The 18,697-nt window shown below is 51.9% G+C and overlaps 1 protein-coding gene across 6 annotated transcripts; it reads left to right on the top strand.

The window, feature by feature from the left end:
* The first annotated feature begins 1,490 nt into the window (after positions 1-1,490).
* Nyap1 (neuronal tyrosine phosphorylated phosphoinositide-3-kinase adaptor 1) lies at positions 1,491-11,967 on the top strand. Of its 6 annotated transcripts, none has more exons than XM_006971224.3 (7): positions 1,491-1,605; positions 2,862-3,013; positions 4,499-4,854; positions 5,965-7,473; positions 8,476-8,685; positions 9,285-9,394; positions 10,956-11,967. In XM_006971224.3, exons 2-7 carry the CDS (start codon positions 2,946-2,948, stop codon positions 11,205-11,207), a joined length of 2,505 nt encoding a protein of 834 aa, XP_006971286.1. In that variant the 5' UTR covers positions 1,491-1,605; positions 2,862-2,945; the 3' UTR covers positions 11,208-11,967. The 6 variants fall into 6 exon arrangements, with proteins under 6 accessions (XP_006971286.1, XP_076417514.1, XP_042123933.1 ...); XM_076561399.1 differs by having other exon boundaries at positions 8,473-8,685; positions 10,956-11,964; XM_042267999.2 differs by having other exon boundaries at positions 1,604-1,912.
* The last annotated feature ends 6,730 nt before the right edge of the window (positions 11,968-18,697 follow it).

Here is an 18,697-nt window from a genome sequence, read left to right as displayed (position 1 = left end):
GGATCTGACACTCCCACAAAGACATACGTGCAAAACACCAATGCATATAAAATGAGAATAAATAAATCATTTTTAAAAAAGAACAATTCCTGCCCCACCCTGTCTCATCTATTTATCTTTCTGTTAAAATTCATCCACACTCTTGCCTGTCTCTTTTGCATTAGCCACAGTAAACAATGGCTGTAGTAGCCAGGTCCTACAGTCCAAGAAACAAGCTTCCCACACCCCCTCACTCCTCCAGACCTGAACCCTATATGGGGCTCTAGACTTATAAAATGCTCACAACCCCTCTTCCTTCTAAGGACTTTGTTTACAGTCTCCTGTAGGCCACGTTGGTTTTGAACTTGTGTAGCTGAGGATGACCTTGAGACTGAAGATTCACTTCCACCTGAGGAATGCTGGGATCACAGGTGTGTCCACAGCGCGCCATCCCTCCGATAACGTCCATTGAGGCAGGTATGAAACGAGGAGGCATGGCTCCGACCAGTAGTGAGATTTGCTTGAGGCCCCACAGCACACCTGCAAAGACTTTGCCGCATTGCAAAGCCCCCACAGGTACCAGGGGTTAGGAAGATGTGCATGCTGTGCAGGAATCCCATTTTTCAGTCAGTGGAGGGTACAGCCGAGTTCTTGACGCTAATTTACCCAACCGCGGGGCTATGTGTGAAAACCGATCCAAGCAAGGAATTTGCCAACGGGCTGATGAGAAAAGGCCAAGGGAGGGGAGGGGTGAGGTCACATCCCTAAACCACTGGTAGGCGGTGCCTGGGGTGGTCTCCCGTAGAGGCCAGCCTGGTGCGCCCAGATTCTGACGGGCGGCGCCCACGGAGTCAAAGGTTAGTAGAGGATGACTTGGACTGTGGGGGCGGACGTGCGGAAGACTTTGAGCCCCACACGATGGAACAAGGTCCGGGCGCCTGGGAGGCTGCAAGGGGAGGAGGCCCAGTACCAAGCCAGCCAACTCTCTGTGCCCTCCCCTCACCTAAGGGCGGGGTGGGGGTGGGGGCACGGAGGGACTAGGCCCAGAGAGCACGCCCCCTACTGAGCAGATGCGCCGACCTCGGGGCTGCGGACTCGGGGCCCCTCTGCCAGCCTCACCTCTTGGCAGCACCCAGGGACCGCAGCCGCAGCCTCCCACCCGGGAGCGCTAAGGCGCACGGGGTTCGCGGGTGGGTGCGACCTCCAGACTCCCGCTGGGGGGCGCCGCTGAGCACCGCGCTCCGCTTAGGGCTTGGGAGACCCAACCCAGCACCGCCCGGCAGGGCTGGGGGGCTCGGGTCGGCTAGGATCAGACACCCGAAAGCTGGGGAGCGGGACTCCCGCACTCCAAGACCTTCCTCTCAAGCTCCCTTGTCCGCTCCGCAGGTCCTGTGCCCTCCACCCCAACCTGCTGGTGCAGCGCTGCGCCGCCGTTCCCGCTCTGTCCTTGGAGGGTGTGGAAGGGTGGGTTTGGGGCCGGGGGCGGGTCTGGGGGCGGACCCGGAGGCGGGGCTGTCTCTGCGGCAGGGCCCAGTTCGGCTCCCCCGGTCTCTCTCTGTCTCTCCTCCTCCCTCCTCCTGCTCCGGGCGGAGCCCGGCATGGGGGGGCCGGCGCCCGGCAGGCCAGGTACGGTGATGTAGAAACTGGGGAGGCTTCATGCGGGGAGGTGGTGATGGGGGGACCAGGGGCAGGGAGGATTGGCGGGGCGAGAGGCGGAGACACCCAGGGTAGCAGGACAAGGGGAAGAGGAGGGGGTGCCCCGGGAACCTGGGGCCCTTGGATGGAAAAAGGGGGGGGGGGTGATGAAGCAGGCCAGGTTTGGAATAAACTGGGAAAGGAGGAGGACGGCTGTGAGGAGGGCTCCAGGGAGGAGACGTGAGGCTGAAGGCGAAAGGGAGAGAGTCTGTTTGGGGGAAGGGACGCAGAAGCGCAGGTATGGAGGCCGCAGCCCAGAAGGTTGCTATGGGGCCAGGCTGGAGACCCCCGCCCTCGCCAGGGTGGGACTCAGGGGCGGGACTACTAGGGGGAAGCCGGGGGTTCTCCCAAATCGTGGAGCAGAAGGTAGATTTGATTTGGGCCATCAGCGAGAGGAGGGAGGCAGAAACCATTGCTGAGGGACCAGGGAGCTGGAATAGAGGTGGACGGAGGTCCAGGCCCAGGATTGGAACAGCGGGACTCCCGGGAGTGAAGGTAGATGGATGGATGGGATTTTCAGTTACCCAACTCATTATCACCATCCTTCCTTCAGCATCCCCGCCCTGACCTGATGATCCCCCAGTAAGCCTCAGGGCCCAAGAGAGGGTAGCAAGCCTAACTCCCCCCCCCCCCCACCTTCCCTAGCTGGGTGCAATGTACGCAAGTAGGCCCTGAGCACAACTCCTTGTCTGTAGGTGTGGCCAGTTCCATAGCAGATTTGTGTGCTGGAAGGTCTGTGTGTATCGGTGGGTGTGTCGGTGGGTGTTTATGTGTGCGTGTTTGCTGTCCCTGGGTTTGTGTTTACCTATGCCCCTCTACGTCTGCCCCTGTTTGTAGATAGATCTGTGGTGGCGGGGTGGTGTGTCTAAATGTGCTGTGTGCTTACAGAGTTGCTGTATATTCGTGAGGTCTGTCTGTCTCTGGTGGTTCAGGATGTATTTACACAGGATGGGGATCTGTGTCAACCTGATCTCTCCAGAGTGGCTCCAGACACCTTTGTCAGGGTGTGGGACTCTGTGCACACACTTCTACGCCTGTCTGTCTGGGAGGGGTCCCGTAGACTGTGTGGGATAGTCTCTGCCTGTGTTTTCCTCTTCTGAAGACCCAAATCATGTCTCTGCTCCCTTTTTCTCCCTCCCCCAACCGTATCTTGCCTTTTCTCCTTCTCACCCATTCCCCACATCAAGTGGATCCGGGACCCAGGGAGGGCCGCCCCCCGGGCCTGGTGGCGTTAAGCAGGGCCCCTCAGCCCCCCCCTCCTGCCTCACGACATGAACCTTCTCTACCGAAAAACCAAGCTGGAGTGGAGACAACACAAAGAAGAAGAGGCCAAAAGGAGGTAAGGCTGGAGCCCTCGACTGTCTGTCCCGCGGCCTGTTGCACAGTGTCCGGTCCCCCCCATCCCCCCTGCCCATCCCCTTTGGCTCGGCCACAGCCCCTCCTGGGGGCCATCAGCCCTGTCACCAGTGAGAGTTCTTTTTCGCTCTGATTGATTTTCTGCTTAGCCCAGAATGGCTGCAAGTGCATATGCTTGGGCCCAGCCTTGTTCCGTGAGAGAGGGGTATGGCCAGGGGCATGCCTTCCAGCTCTGGAGAACCCCATTGGCTTTTCCCTCTGCCTACGGGCCCCCAAGTCACTCCTTCTCAATCCTCTTTCCTGTTGTTTTGAGACTAACTGCTGGCTTTCCTCTGTCACCTGACCTTGGAAAGGGCAGGCTCCACCATCCTCACAGGGTCTGTGGCCAGGGTCATTTTAGGGACTTCAAGAGCATTCATGTCTCTCCCACCCAGTCGCCTCTTTTGAGGGAAGTGAGTAACTAAAGAGGTGAGTGTGCGCGTGTGCGTGTGCGCGCGCGCGCGTGTGTGTGTGTGTGTGTGTGTGTGTGTGTGTGTCTCTCGTTAGTGGATTTACAGGCTAGGTCCTACAGAAGAGCCAGATGGAGACCCTCATGCCCCTCACTCTTACATCGCTACCAATCTTTCTCCTTGCCCTCCCAGGAACCCAGGCCTAATCGCTCAGCTTCCTCCTCCTCCTCCTCCTTCCCCCTTGACTACACAGCCTCTTGGAGCCTGAGTCAGAACCACCTCCCAGCTCCCTTCTCCCTCCGCGCAACTGTGGAGTTTAATTCTTGTTGTTAATTAGATTAATCAGAGCGATCACTACAGCGATCTCCCCCTAATGAAGGGTTAGTAGACAGGGCCTTAATGAGAGCCCACCCCACAGCAGCTCACCCTCGTCTCTGCCAGCCACCCGCCTTCACTCACCCGGGACCCAGCAAGGGAACAGGAGTGAGCTGGGGAGGACGGCAGAGAGAAGGCAGCAGGGAGGGAGGGAGGGAGGAGAGGCCCAGGGAGGCTGCTCCCGGTGGCCTGTGATGTGACAGGGGCCACAGGAGCTGGGCATGAAGGGAGACCAGAGGCCAGGTGTGGGCGGAGCACAGTGGCAGGTGTGTCTGCCTGTCTGTCAGGTGGCTGTTGCCTGGACTGTGTCTTTCTCCACACCTCAGGCTGTGTACTAGTTAGGTGGTCAGTCAGCACAAGGAACACTGTCTCATACAAACACCATTTCTTCCATTTCTCACACCATGTGCTGACCCCCCACACACACTCCCACCCCACCCCCCAGTGCCTGGCTTTTCTTAAATCCAAATAATCTGCCTGAAAGCGTTCCTACCTTCAGAGGACACCACCCCAGGCCCCTGTCCTCCTCACTGGAGAAACAGTTGCTCTACCCTTGCGAAGGCCACCTCCTCCTGAGATGGAGGCAGGCAAGTTGGAGGCCTGCTGTCTAACTTCTTCTGTTCCATCCTGTCTTCTCTCCTTAGCTCCAGTAAGGAAACAGCCCCCACAGGCCCAGTGGGGCCTGGGGCTGTCCCAGGGCCTGGGGTCCGAGTGCGGGACATTGCCTCGCTTCGAAGGTCCCTCAGGATGGGCTTCATGACGATGCCCGCGTCCCAGGAACACACCCCTCACCCCTGCCGCAGCGCCATGGCCCCACGCTCTCTCTCCTGCCATTCAGTGGGCAGCATGGACAGTGTAGGGGGTGGGCCTGCAGGAGGCGGGGGAGGTCTCACAGAGGACAGTAGCACCCGAAGACCCCCGGCCAAGCCCCGGAGACACCCCAGTACCAAGCTCAGCATGGCAGGATCAGGGGCAGAGACACCGCCAAGTAAGAAAGCAGGTGAGAGAACCACCCTGTTCCCCCATCCCTTCTCAGGGGAAGCTAGCAGCCGGCAGGATCCATTCCAGATCAGGGGGGTGCCTCTGGGAGGGTTCATTCAGCCAAGAGCCAAGGAAGTGGAAGGTTCCATTCTCAAAAGGAATAGGGGGTTCCTTTTAGCTGGACCTCAGATGAACCATTCAAGGGCAGGAGACACTCCCTAAAAAACAGTTCTTAGGAAAGGACACAAAGGTGGGTAGGAATTGCAGATCCTGGGATTGGTGGGGAGGGGGGTGCGCTGAGGTAGGATGCTTGAGGCTAGCCTAGGGTACATGATGAGACCCAGTCTCAAAAAGAAAAAAAAAACATCAAACACCAAACAAAAAAACCTGAAGAAAAACAAAAGCAAACCAACAAAGCCCTAGACATGGTAGCACCGCCTTTAATTCCAACACTCAGGAAGCAGAGGCGAGAGGATCTCTGAGTTCAAGGCCAGCCTGAACTACATATCTAGGCTAGCCAAGGCTACATAGTGAGACCCTGTCTCAAACAAATAAACAAAACAAAGAGAAGAGAGAAAAGAAAGACGGGACTGCTGTGTAGAAAAGGACTTAGCGGGGTCTGAGCAGAAGGTTATGGGAAAGATGACTGGACAGATATGTCCTTGAAGGTGGGTCAAGAGGTCATCTTAAACGATAAAAAAAATTTATTTAAAAAAAAAAAACTGGGCATGTGTTTTAGTGGTAGAGCCCCTGCCTAGAATCTCCCAGTGAGGAGCTGGGGTGTGACTCAGTGTTGAGCCCCTGCCTAGAATCCCCCAGTGAGGGGCTGGGGTGTGGCTCAGTGGTAGAGCCCCTGCCTAGAATCCCCCAGTGAGGGGCTGGGGTGTGGCTCAGTGGTAGAGCACCTGCCTAGAATCCCCCAGTGAGGGCTGGGGTGTGGCTCAGTGGTAGAGCACCTGCCTAGAATCCCCCAGTGAGGGGCTGGGGTGTGGCTCAGTGGTAGAGCCTCTGCCTAGAATCCCCCAGTGAGGGGCTGGAGTGTGGCTCAGTGGTAGAGCGCTCACCTGGCATGTTAGATGCTCTGTATTCAATAAGTTCCATTTCTTTTTCTACTTCTCACCCTACTTAGGCTCCCAGAAGCCAACCACTGAGTGCCGAGAATCTAGCCGGAAGGTTCCACCACAAAAACCCAGGCGAAGCCCCAACACCCAGCTGTCTGTGTCCTTCGATGAGTCTTGTGCCCCAGCCCCATGTCCTCGAGGGGGGAACCTGCCCCTGCAACGCCTCAGCAGGGCGTCTCGAATAGCCGGAGACCTGGATGCAGGTGCCCAAGAAGAAGAGCCCGTGTACATTGAGATGGTGGGGGATGTCTTTCGTGGAGGAGGAAGAAGCAGCGGAGGAGGCCTGACCGGGCCTCCTCTTGGAAGTGGAGGCCCAACCCCTCCAGCTGGTGCCGACTCAGACTCTGAAGACAGCGAGGCTATATATGAAGAGATGAAGTACCCCTTGCCTGAAGAGGCCGGAGAAGGCAGGGCCAACGGGCCCCCTCCATTGATGGCACCCTCCCCTCCACAACAGCCTCATATCTTCCAGCCCCACGCCCACCGCCGTCCAGCTTCAGCCCTCCCGAGCCGGAGGGATGGGACACCCACCAAGACCACTCCTTGTGAAATTCCCCCGCCTTTCCCCAACCTCCTTCAGCACCGGCCTCCATTGCTGGCCTTCCCCCAAGCCAAGTCTGCTTCACGAGCCCCTGGCGATGGGGTCTCAAGGCTACCGGTCCTCTGCCACTCCAAGGAGCCAGCTGGTTCCACCCCAGCTCCCCAAGTGCCTGCACGAGAGCGGGAGACGCCTCCCCTGCCGCCTCCGCCTCCTGCTGCCAACCTGCTATTGCTGGGACCCTCAGGCCGAGCCCGGAGCCACTCCACACCATTGCCACCCCAGGGCTCTGGCCAGACCCGGGCGGAGCGGGAGCTCCCCAATTCTCACAGCATGATCTGCCCCAAAGCGGCAGGGGTATCGGCAGCCCACCCTGCCCCAGCTGCCTTGCTCCCCGGCCCCCCCAAGGACAAGGCCGTGTCGTACACCATGGTGTATTCTGCGGTGAAAGTGACCACACACTCGGTCCTGCCCGCTGGCCCGCCCCTGGGTGTTGGGGAGCCAAAGACGGAGGAGATCTCGGTTCTCCACGGAATGCTGTGTGCCAGTTCGAGGCCCCCTGTGCCAGGGAAATCCAGCCCCCATAGTGGAGCGGTGGGTTCAGCAGCTGGGGTCCTCCACCACCGTAGCTGCCTGGCCTCCCCCCACAGCCTTCCGGATCCAACTGCAGGGCCCCTGACCCCCCTCTGGACCTACCCAGCCACAGCGGCTGGGCTCAAGAGACCCCCTGCCTATGACAGTCTCAAGGCTGGGGGGGTGCTGAATAAGGGCTGTGGAATGGGAGCACCGTCCCCCATGGTCAAGATCCAGCTGCAAGAGCAAGGGTCTGATGGAGGCGCCTTTGCCAGCATCTCCTGTGCCCACGTTATCGCCAGTGCTGGGACACCAGAGGAAGAAGAGATGGGCGCCGCGTTCGGGGCCGGCTGGGCTCTGCAGAGGAAGGTCCTGTATGGAGGGAGGAAAGCCAAGGAACCGGACAGTGAGTGAGGGGTGGGGACTGGGCGTGGAGGTGTCCCTGGAGGTGTGGGGTGTCCCTGGAGGTGTGGGGGTGTCCCTGGAGGTGTGGGGGTGTCCCTGGAGGTGTGGGGTGTCCCTGGAGGTGTGGGGGTGTCCCTGGAGGTGTGGGGTGTCCCTGGAGGTGTGGGGTTGGGGGTGAATACTGAAGGGAGGTATTTAGAAACCGCAGGTCCATTGTCCTGACCTGGGAAGTTTTCTGGGAGACCAGATAGATGGGGATGGGGAGCGGAATGGATGGATGGAGGCGGGGAGATGTCTCTGAATGTGTTCAGGAAAAGGTAGGAAGGTCTGGGATAGGGCAGGGGTGGAATCCAGCCCCATCCCGCTCCACCTCTGCCCCTCCCTTCCTTGGGCTGCAAGGGTGTGTGTTTGTGAGTGTGTGTGCACACTAGGAGCTAAACACAGCTGCCTCCCAGCTATTACCATGGCAACCCATCCAGACAGGAGTGAGAGGAGAGGGAGGCCCCTACCGTTGCCAGGCAACGCAATGCTCTGCCAGGCCCTGCTCTCAGAGATGGGCTTAGTTCACACACAGCCCTTCCCCCACTCTAGACACTCAGCCTAACCCTCCCACCCCCTTTCTGAGATCAGGATTAGGGATTCTCCCCACTGAGAGACAGCACCCACCCCTGTTTTCCAGGGTGTTCATTTCTGACCCTGTCTGGACCGGGAGAGGTTTAAAAACCAAAGCTGGGGTAGAGAACCCCGCTGGCCAGGGGAAGGGCTTTCTGAACAGAGCACATATATATGATTCTGAGCCCCAGTGATGATAACAATGGGTAGAAAGGGAGGTGGCAGGGCTGGGTCTGGTGTGTGTGTGTGTGCTGGGGGAGAGAGGCAGAGCCTCCCCCATTCCTGTGGTGATTTGCAGAAGGGCCACTCACGCCGCATTGTATGTCCCTGCTGGGGAACGGGAGGGCCCCTCCCGCCTGCAGACACTGAGCTTTTTCTGTTATCCCAGCAGAAGTCGAGGACGGTGCCCGGGCCTGGACTGACAGTACAGAGGGTCCAGGCAAAGTAGAGCATGAGGACAGGGGCCCTGTGGCATCAGGGATTCCTGTGAGGAGCCAGGGGGCAGAGGGTCTGCTGGCCAGGATCCACCATGACCGCGGAGGGAGCCGCACAGCGCTGCCAGTCCCTTGCCAGACTTTCCCAGCCTGCCACCGGAACGGAGGTGACACCTTGCCCTCATACTCTGTACAGATATGGGTGGGTCAGGAATCTGCCAGGGTCTACCTTGGACCACCCTGCCTGACTTCCTATCAACTCCGTATGGCCATACCAACTCTATGGCCATTAACCTTTGAAAAATATTTCTTGTACTTTGAAACCCAGGAGTTCCCTCATGCAAGGCAGGTGCTCTACCAGGGAATCACATCCCAGCCCCTCACCGGGGGATTCTAGGCAGGTGCTCTACCACTGAGCCACACCCCAGCCCCTCACTGGGGATTCTAGGCAGGGGCTCTACCACTGAGTCACACCCCAGTCCCTCACTGGGGATTCTAGGCAGGTGCTCTACCACTGAGCCACACCCCCAGCCCCTCACTGGGGGATTCTAGGCAGGTGCTCTACCACTGAGCCATACCCCGGCCCCTCACTGGGGGATTCTAGGCAGGTGCTCTACCACCAAGCCACGCCTCCAGCCTAGAACCCTGAATCTCCATCTTCTTTCCATTGATGAGGCAGGGGACAGTTTGGCCTATAGCCTCCTCAGGGAGGTGAGGGACTAGGCATCTCTAGGTCTCTCTTCTCATCTCTGGTTTTTGGGCCTAGATTTCACAGGAGGGTACCGCCTGGGCCGCTCTGCCTCCACTTCTGGAGTCCGTCAGGCTGCACTCCATACCCCTCGACCCTGCAGCCAGCCCAGGGTCGCCCTGAGCCAGGTGAGATCTGGTCTTTGTTTTATCTTTGAAGGAGCATCTAGAAAAGAAGGCTCGTGTATGGAAAGAAAAGATAGACCTACTCATTCACCCCTGTAGCCCCCACTCACTCACCCCTGTAGTCCAATGCTCTAGGGAAGCCGAGAGGGTGAAAAAAAAAGAATTCATCGGGAGTTGGAGGCCAGCTTGGGCTACATTAAAAAAAAATACTGTCTCAAAACACCAAATTAAAAAATAATTTAATAAACAGGGTAAGAAAGGAGTCAGGGCACTATAGGGCACATACCTGTAATCTCAGTTTGGGAGGTCTGCGCAGGAGGATTGGAAGTTCCAAGTCATCTTCCCTGAACTACATACTGAGTTCCAGGCAAGCCTGTTTCAGAAAAGAAAAAGAGAGAGAAAAGAAAAAGGAGCTGGGGAGATGGCTGAACAGTTAAGAGCATGTTCTTCCCCTGCAAAGGACCAGAGTTCAATTCCCAGCACCCACACTGGGCAATTCACAACTGCCTGTAACTCCAGCTCCAGGGGATCCCACGTTGTCCAGCCTCCAAGTCCAGACGTATAGCATCTGCTCACTCAGGCACATACACCAATAAGTGAAGAAGAATCTTAGAAAGAAAGTGGGCTGTGAAATGCTCAGTGGGTAAAGGCACGTGCCGCCGCTGCCGCCAGACCTGATGACTGAGTTTGATCTGCAGAAGCCACCTGGTGGGAAGGAGGAGCTGACACCCAAAAGCTGCCCTCTGACCTCCATGTCCTCCCAGACACAAAATAAATGAATGGCTTTTTAAAATGTTTAGTAAATAAATAAGAAAGGAAGATGGATGAAAGAAAGAAAAAAAAAGTCAGGCTGGGGCCCAGCCAGTGTGGCCTGCGCAGACTGAGAGGAACGGGAAATAAGAACAAGAAGGGTAATAGACAAGTTTCCGGGATGGGACTACTTAACATGGTCACAAGTAGGGACCTGGGTGGTGGCAAGTCTGGGCAGTGACTAGTCTTTGGGGTACCTTTAGCGATTTCGGAAAAAAGACCCCCTTCAAAGACAAATTTGAAAAATACATGTCTGGTCTGGAAAGACTGGTATTTTTGTTTGGTTGGTTTTTTGAGACTAGGAAGGATCTCATGGTCTTCTAGAACAAGATCTTCATTTGGTGGTGGTGGTGGTGGGTTGTTTGTTTTTTGAGACAGAGTCTCTGTGTATCCCTGGCTGTCCTGGAACTCACGCTGTAGACCAGGCTGGCCTCGAACTGGGAAATCTGCCTGCCTCTGCCTCCCAAGTGCTAGTATTACTGGGGTGCTGGGAAAGGTTTTTGTTTTGGTTTGGTTTGTTTTTGAAGAGCTCCTTCCTTAGTGCCAGGCAGGCCTAATCTAACACCAGAGCGTATCACTGTGGAAAAGGGTGCCCAAGCTTGAGACCTGTCCATCACACCCACCGCCTGGGCGAGGGGGCCCGATGCAGGGCCTGGGGGAGGGTTTGTTTCTATGGAAGGTCTCTGGTTTGGGCACAAGGTCCTTAACTCTCCCTGTCCCACATATTTTTCTTTCTCTGGGGTTCCTGGCACAGACCCACCCTGTGCTGCCTCTGCCCCTGCCGCCCCAGCCTGCCCGGGAGCGCGATGGCAAACTCCTAGAGGTGATCGAGCGTAAACGCTGCGTGTGCAAGGAGATCAAGGCCCGCCACCGTCCCGACCGGGGGCTCTGCAAGCAAGAGAGCATGCCCATCCTCCCCAGCTGGCGGCGGGGCCCCGAACCCCGCAAGTCCGGCACCCCACCCTGCCGCCGGCAACACACGGTCCTCTGGGACACTGCCATCTGAGGATGCAGGGGCGGCTTGGGACGCCTGGATTCGAAGGGGAGGGGCCTGCCCAGGTCTACTTGAGACTCGAGAGAGGGAGGAACGAGGAGAGGGGGTTCCTACTAGGCCCATCGTGGGGACTTGAGGTGCTAGTAGCATCCCAAGTAATTTGGGGGAGGAGGAGGGTTTGCTTGATGTTGGAGGGAGGGGTCTGAGCGTGTAGACCCCTCATTAAAGGAATGGAGATCACCACGGGGAAAGGCAGGGTGTGGTGGAAGGCGGGGGTGGGGCATATTGACTGGAGAGACAGGGAAACTAGCTCTTTTATTGAGAGCCGGGGAGTGGGGAAGGGTATTTATTTTATTTATTTTAGTCTGGAGGGCAGTTCTGGGCCCTTCTGACCTACTCCTGAGCAGGAGGTGGAGACCGAGGCTAAATTTGCACTCTCCCCAAGGCCAGTGCCTAAAGACCTCCGCCATCCTTGCCCAGCTAAGGGGAGGATGGGCCCTGCGGGGAGCAGTCAGAAGGTAGAAGCTCAGACAGTGACAGTATTTATAGTTTTCCCAGAATTTGGTAGTGAGTGTGGTCTGCTGTAAAACAGGCATTTATTTAGTTCTGGGGTAAGGGTCTAGCCTGGGATGGGTGGGATGATAGGAAAGAGGGGAAACTTAAATGGGGGGAGGGGGCGGGGTATTTATTTAAATTAAAAAAAAAAGCTGTCAGGAACTTTTTTTAATTCCTTTCTTTTCAGAATAATATATTAAAAGACTCATGATCCTAGAGCTGGCTTGTTATATTTCCCCCGTGTGCTCTGTCTTTTTCAAGGGCTCCTTTTCCCACAATGCCCTGGGTGGGTGGGAGTCCAGGGTGCCCCCCCCCCCCCCTCTGCGAGCTGCCATGATCAGTCACAAGGAAAGGCAGAGTTTCAGGTAAGTGGGAATTCCATCATGCTGTCCCGTCACTCTGTGTGTGTGTGTGTGTGTGTGTGTATGAACACGTGTGTTTGCGAATGTGTGCACCCGAGTAGTGGAGGTCAGAGACTGGTCTCGGGTGCCTTCCGGAATCCTTTCAGTGAACCTGGAGCTCATTGATTCTGATAGACTAGCTGGCCCCGAAGCTCCAGGGATCTGCCTGTTTCCACCTGGGATTGCAGATGTGGGTGCCTGGTTTTCACTTTGAGAGCTTGGGAATCATGCTCAACTCCTTGTGGTTGCTACACAAGAACTCCATCATCTGAGCCGTCTCCCCAGCTCCGGCCACTCCATTCTTCCTGAGCATCTGCTGTGTTCCTGGCAGCACACCAATGCAGAAGGAATGCTCAGACCCAAGAGGCTTGCTCTCTGCTGACCTTGGGGGTCTACTGTGGGAGCTGAAACTCCCAGGCTCCAATACACACCGATGCAGGACTAACAGAAGAAAGGGGCTGTTGGTCATTTAAGAACACTAACAGGACAGGTGAGGAGGCTGGGGATATGAGTTCACAGGAGAGCATTGGCTTAGAGTCTCCAGGGGAGGGGTGAGGCATAGGCCAGCAGTGGAGTTCTTACCCAGAATCTCCCCATGAGGGGCTGGGGGTGTGACTGAGCACTTGCTACATCTGTTCCGAGCCTAAGGTTCAATCACCTGTACCTATACCAATAACAAATAAGTAATGGTGAGGCATTATATAGATTATTAGGAAATGCTGACAGTGCCATGAAGGCTTTTAGAATTGAGGAAATGCCAATTAGAAATTAATTAATAGCCTGTTGGTGGTGGCGACTCAAAAAACCAAAAACAGCCGGGTGGTGTGGCGCACGCCTTTAATCCCAGCACTACGGAGGCAGAGCCAGGCGGATCTCTGTGAGTTCCAGGCCAGCCTGGGCTACAGAGTGAGATCCAGGACAGGCACCAAAACTACACAGAGAAACCCTGTCTCAAAGACACAAAAAAAGGGGGGGGGGGTACCTGGTAAGGTGGCTGAACAGGTAAAGATCCCTGCTGGCCTGACTTGGATCCCCAGGACTCCCATAATAGAAGGAGAGAACCAACTCCCACAGGCTGTTATATGACCTCATTATATGACCTAATGAGCACATGACAGCGTGCATACTCACACAGATATGAATAAATAAAAAATAAAGCAAAAGGAAGAAAATGGAATGAAACAAACAGTATATTAACAACAGCATCACGAGTCACAATATGCGGCTGGGCATGGTGGTACCAAGCTTTAATCTCAAGACTCGGGAGCAGGCAGACTTCTGTGAGTTTGAGGCCAGCCTGGTCTACATCGTGAGGTCCAGACCAGACAAGGCTCCAATAGTGAGATCCTGTCTCAAAAAATAAAAATCAAAAGATCATACTGTGGGCCTGGGGATGTAGTTCAGATGGTAGAGTTCTTACATTCAGAGCCCATCGTGAGCCCATCGTGAGTTTGAGACCTGTATATTAAAAAAATTATTATACACCAGGCAGCGGCGGCGGCGGCGGCGGCGGCGGCGTACACTTTTAATCCCAGCACTCAGGAGACAGAGTCAGGTGGATCTCTGAGTTCGAGTCCAGCCTGGTCTACAGAGCAAGATTCAGAACAGGCACCAAAACTACACAGAGAAACTCTGCCTCGAAAAACAAAACAAAACAAAACAAATTATATATCTTTATAATTACTATTATATTATTAATATTATATATAGGGAGTGACTTTAATAAGAAATATATAGAACTTAGAATTCATATCAGATCAATCAATAAAATCAACATCCTACAGGGTTATTTTAAAGAGGAAATCCAGACAGTAAATCCCTGTTCATAACACACCCAGCACTCCCCACCCCCTCCACTCTCTCCCCCATACCCCCATCTTCACCCCTCAAGCTCCCCACCTCCACCCCTGCCTGGAAAGCCGGCTCAGCAGATCAGAGCACTGGTTTCTCTTGTAGAGCGTCAAGCTTGGTTCCTCGCAGCTCCATGGTTCACAAACACCTGTAACTCCTGTTCCAGGGCATCTGACATCCGGTTCTGACCTCAGGGTACACAGGACATACACTCATAAATAAGTAAATCTAAAACCAAAATTCCATGCGTTAAAAAACAACAAGCCCCTGGTGAGATGGCTCAGAGGGTAGAAACGCTTGCTGCCAAGCCCAGTGAGCCAAGTTCGATCCCCAGGACACCCCAAAGGCAGCCGGAGAAAATGCACTCTGCAAAGTTGTCCTCGACCTTGACAGGAACACTGTGGTCAGGATGCGCGCGCGCACACACACACACACACACACACACACACATACACACACACACACACACACACACACATACACACACACATACACACACACACACACACACACATACACACACACATACACACACACACACACACACACACACACACATACACACACACACACACATACACACACACATACACACACACACACACACACATACACACACACATACACACACACACACACACATACACACACACATACACACACACACACACATACACACACACACACACACACACACATACACACACACACACACACACACACACACTAAATATTTTAAGGTAAAAGGGTAAGATTTGACTAAGCAAGGAGTAAGGACTCGTCGGTACATTTAACTAGCTTCATAACAAAAGATGACAGTTTTCAAATGGATTTACCATAGCCCTCAGGGACTCATTTGGGAAACTTGATAAAATTTGAAAGTTCATCCAGAATGATAATGGGGAAAACCAGAACATTCTGAAACAGAGTAACAGGGTGACCTGCCTTCCTGAACACTAAAACATAAAATCGGAACATGTCGGCCCTAGCACAGAACTCAAATATCAAATAACTCATCGGAATAAGAAGTGCTGAGAGACCCTTGTAGATGTAACCAATCGTCTTTTTAAAATAAGAAACACAGAGCCAATGTAAAAGAGAAAGCCGAGAGGTCAGAGCTCAGAGATAAAATCTTACCTCCTGCAGTGCTCCTAACTTCCCCGAGAGAGGGAGGTACTTCCTGTGTCCCTGTTTAAATAATCTTTCTGTTCTGCCTTCTCATTGGTTGTAAACCCAACCACATGACTGCCTCATCACTGCCTGTAAGTACCGCCCTCCAGGTCTTAAAGGCGTATGTCTCCAATACTGGCTGTATCCCTGAACACACAGAAATCTACCTAGCTCTTCTAACCACCACGCTCTTACTATGGCTCTAATAGCTCTGACCCCAGGGCAACTTTATTTATTAACATAAAATTAAAATCACATTTCAGTACAAATAAAATATCACCACATTTCCCCTTTTCTATTTTAATAAAAAGAAAAAAGGCAAAAGGTTATAACTAACAAAAGAAAAACTATATACAAAAGTACAATAACTATATACAATATATACAAGTAACAAATACCTAAACGATGTCTAGTCCATTTGTATTTGACAAATCAGAGAAAATAATTCCCTTATCTATCCTATTTTAGTAAGTCCAAAATGTATCTAATTCACCTTCTATCCTAATTAATCTTCAACTATAACTAACTAATCTTCAACTCCCTCAGAGACCCAAGAAGGAAATAATATTAGCTAACAAAAATAAAAACAAGAAGTGCACAAAAGCAGCTTCCAAAAATTTTGTGAGTTGACAGAAACAGCCAGCTGCCTGGACAGTCACCTGAGGTTTCTCCACAGTGTTGGGGCATCATCTTCAGCCTATAGGCTTATGGTATCTGACAGACTCATTTGTGAAGTAGGTTGTACACAAGGTCAACAGTTCAACCTCACATTGGGTGAGAGCAGTCCATGTACCAGAAACACCTGAATTCCACTAGTGTCATGTCATGATTCAGGATTTTAAATTCTGGAAATTGTTGATGGTTTTTGAATTCAGCTGCCCATTCTTCTTGGCTGTGTATATATGGCTTCATCTAAGCATCCCCTTCTCCACATTCCTCTATTAAATGCCAGTCTACTATTGAGAGGCGTGAGCTTTCAGTTGCTGTTCCATTGCACAACAGAAGCCATCGGCCCACTGCCTGTTCAGCTGCCTTCGAAGAAAAGGACACTGTACCTTTTCCGGATTGTGAAGGCCACTTCAGGGATGGTGCCATATTGTCCTGGCCTCAGAAGATGCCTTTTGATAAAGCCATAACCACACTTGTTTTGGCAGGAATTGGTAGTCCTTTGTTTCGTGTTCTGTCTGTCCATTTTTTCTGTTGATTTGAGGATACTTTGTTGTCCAGTGGCTAACTTTTGCCACAATGAAAATTAACTCCATATGCAGTTTCTTCAATGCCCATATTTTCTCTGAAGTAGATTGGTACTGCCAGGAGCCGACATGTCTCAAAAAAGAAAAATTTCTAAGTTATTAAAACATTTTAAATGCCATATTCTGTAGATCTCTGAAGGGTTTGAAGATGACCTGTCTAAAATACATCTGCTCAATTTTTAAAACATATCTAATATGACTACAATTTCTATTGTAATGTCTAACTACTAACTTTCATTTCTTTATATCCTAATAGTTGGTAATAATGTAAAGTATTTAAAACTAGTAATTGTCTTTTTCTTTTCTTTCTTTTTTTTTTTTTAAAACAAGAACCTTAAATCTAATCTCCTTTGCTTAGCCTTTTTCCTAACCCTTGACAACTTGTAACCTATCCCCCTAAATAATGAAAATTATCCCAGACCCAAAACCCATTAAAAGAACCAAAAAACCACCCGCCCCACACCACTTCTTTGGCAATGTGGGTGTCATATTCTTAAAATTGCTTCCTGCTGGGTATGGGCGAAGTTATCTTTATCCTGAAAGAAAATTTTTTAGGTTAATTGTCAAATTCTAGGAAAGATAACTATATCCTTCATTATTATCCAGTCTATGTATAAAGCCAAAGTTCAGGGTTTATCTCAAGTCCTTATTCAAGTAGTCTTTGAGACTGGATCATCTCAGCTAGTCATCTCAAAATTGCTCTGAGCACCTTGTAGTTCAAAGCTGATCTATAGATGATGTTTGTCAGTTCAGTGATATTATTATTGTCCACGTGGAATTGTTATTGTTGTGTTTGTTGTTGTGGGGCCCCATCTTCTTCCTGGAGACTTCAGTTGATGTTAGGCCTGGCCATGATTTCCTGCAGAAAACTGATAAGAGACTCGAACACAAAGACATATATATGCAGCTAATTGAAGCCTTTTTTTTTTCTAGAATTAGTTAGTACTCTATATGACCATTCCTATCTTAACAAAGTTTAAAATGTATATGTATCTATTAATCTTGTAAATTTTGATATAAAATTTATACTTTAAGAAAAGTTTAAAGAATCAGAATAGAATCAAAGAGTTGAGATTAGTAATAGAATAGTCCCTTAATTAATTTGGCTTTTGTCCTGTCCCATAGCAGAAAATGGCTCTTTTATTCTGGCATGATACAGGGAGTTTGTATTTTCATTTTAACAACATGCTTGAGTTTAAAGAAGGAGAGAGCCATTCTCCAACTCCAAAGTCAGCTTTAAATTTTAATTGAACTGGGACTATTAGAAAACCAATAGTGTTAAATCTTTAGAGAAAAGCAGAAACAAACATTTAAGAAGACATAAAATTTTTTAGATAATATATACCCATATGCCATATACTCCCATATACTCTGTTTCCTGGGATAGATGATTTGTCCCTTTTCTGCTTTACAGTGAATTGCTGCAACATGATTGTCATCTTCACTTAGCCATTGGTCAAGATCTTCACAAAAGGGTTTGATGAGTTCTAGCTGTGGTGGGTTATGGTCTTCAAAAGGATACTGTGCAACTCTGCAGTTAAATTTGGCGGTGTCATAATGTCTTTCAGCACATAGATTGTATATCTTGTAATGGTTTTTATGCTTTGAATCCAAAAACCTTACTACATCATCAATATTGTTCCTGTATACACCTTCAAGTCTTTCTGCAGGAAATCCCATAGCAATAATATTTGGATAAATATAGGTCAAATCTAAGTCGAATCCATCCTCTTGATATCTCCTTTTGTTTCTGCTAACGATCTCTTTGATGATGGCTGTCATGTCTGGGAGCCTGTGGAGGCGCTGAGAGGGGCTCTGGGCCGCGGCCGCCGCCGTCTCTCATCTCCCTCGCCTGCGCCGGGCCTGGCCTCACAGCGGCTCAACTCTCAAACTTCCATCATGGCTGCAGCATCTGGCACTTACCGAAGAGGGAGCTGTTAGAAAGTTTGTAAGGAAGTAGTTGGTTCTTGCAGGGTGCTTGTGATCCCAGCACTCAGGAGGATCAGGAATCTGAGGCCATCCAAGGCCACAGAGCTAGCTTCAGGCTAGCCTGGGCTATAAGAGACACAGCTTCAAAACAAAAATGATGTCTTGAACAATTAACCCGTTAGGAGGGGTATGGTAGAGCCGGTAGCTCTCATCGGTGAATTTGTCCTCCAGGAATAATAGGAGCCCCTGCATGAGGGGGCTGATCGCAGCACTGTTTGAAAGCATGAAGAAAGCAGCCCCAGAGGTCATTGGGACGACGCTGACCAAAGAACGTATGGAAACA

The sequence above is a fragment of the Peromyscus maniculatus genome, chromosome 23 (genome assembly GCF_049852395.1).
Source record: "Peromyscus maniculatus bairdii isolate BWxNUB_F1_BW_parent chromosome 23, HU_Pman_BW_mat_3.1, whole genome shotgun sequence".
Lineage (NCBI taxonomy): Eukaryota > Metazoa > Chordata > Mammalia > Rodentia > Cricetidae > Peromyscus > Peromyscus maniculatus.
This window is presented reverse-complemented; position numbering and strand designations above follow the sequence as displayed.

Bases quoted from the DNA above. Each gene is read 5' to 3' on its own strand.
- Nyap1 (XM_076561399.1), top strand. From the start codon at position 2,946: ATGAACCTTCTCTACCGAAAAACCAAGCTGGAGTGGAGACAACACAAA. The intron at 3,014-4,498 runs GTAAGGCTGGAG...TTCTCTCCTTAG, and splicing joins GAAGAAGAGGCCAAAAGGAG to CTCCAGTAAGGAAACAGCCC. The intron at 7,474-8,472 runs GTGAGTGAGGGG...CTGTTATCCCAG, and splicing joins GAAAGCCAAGGAACCGGACA to CAGAAGTCGAGGACGGTGCC.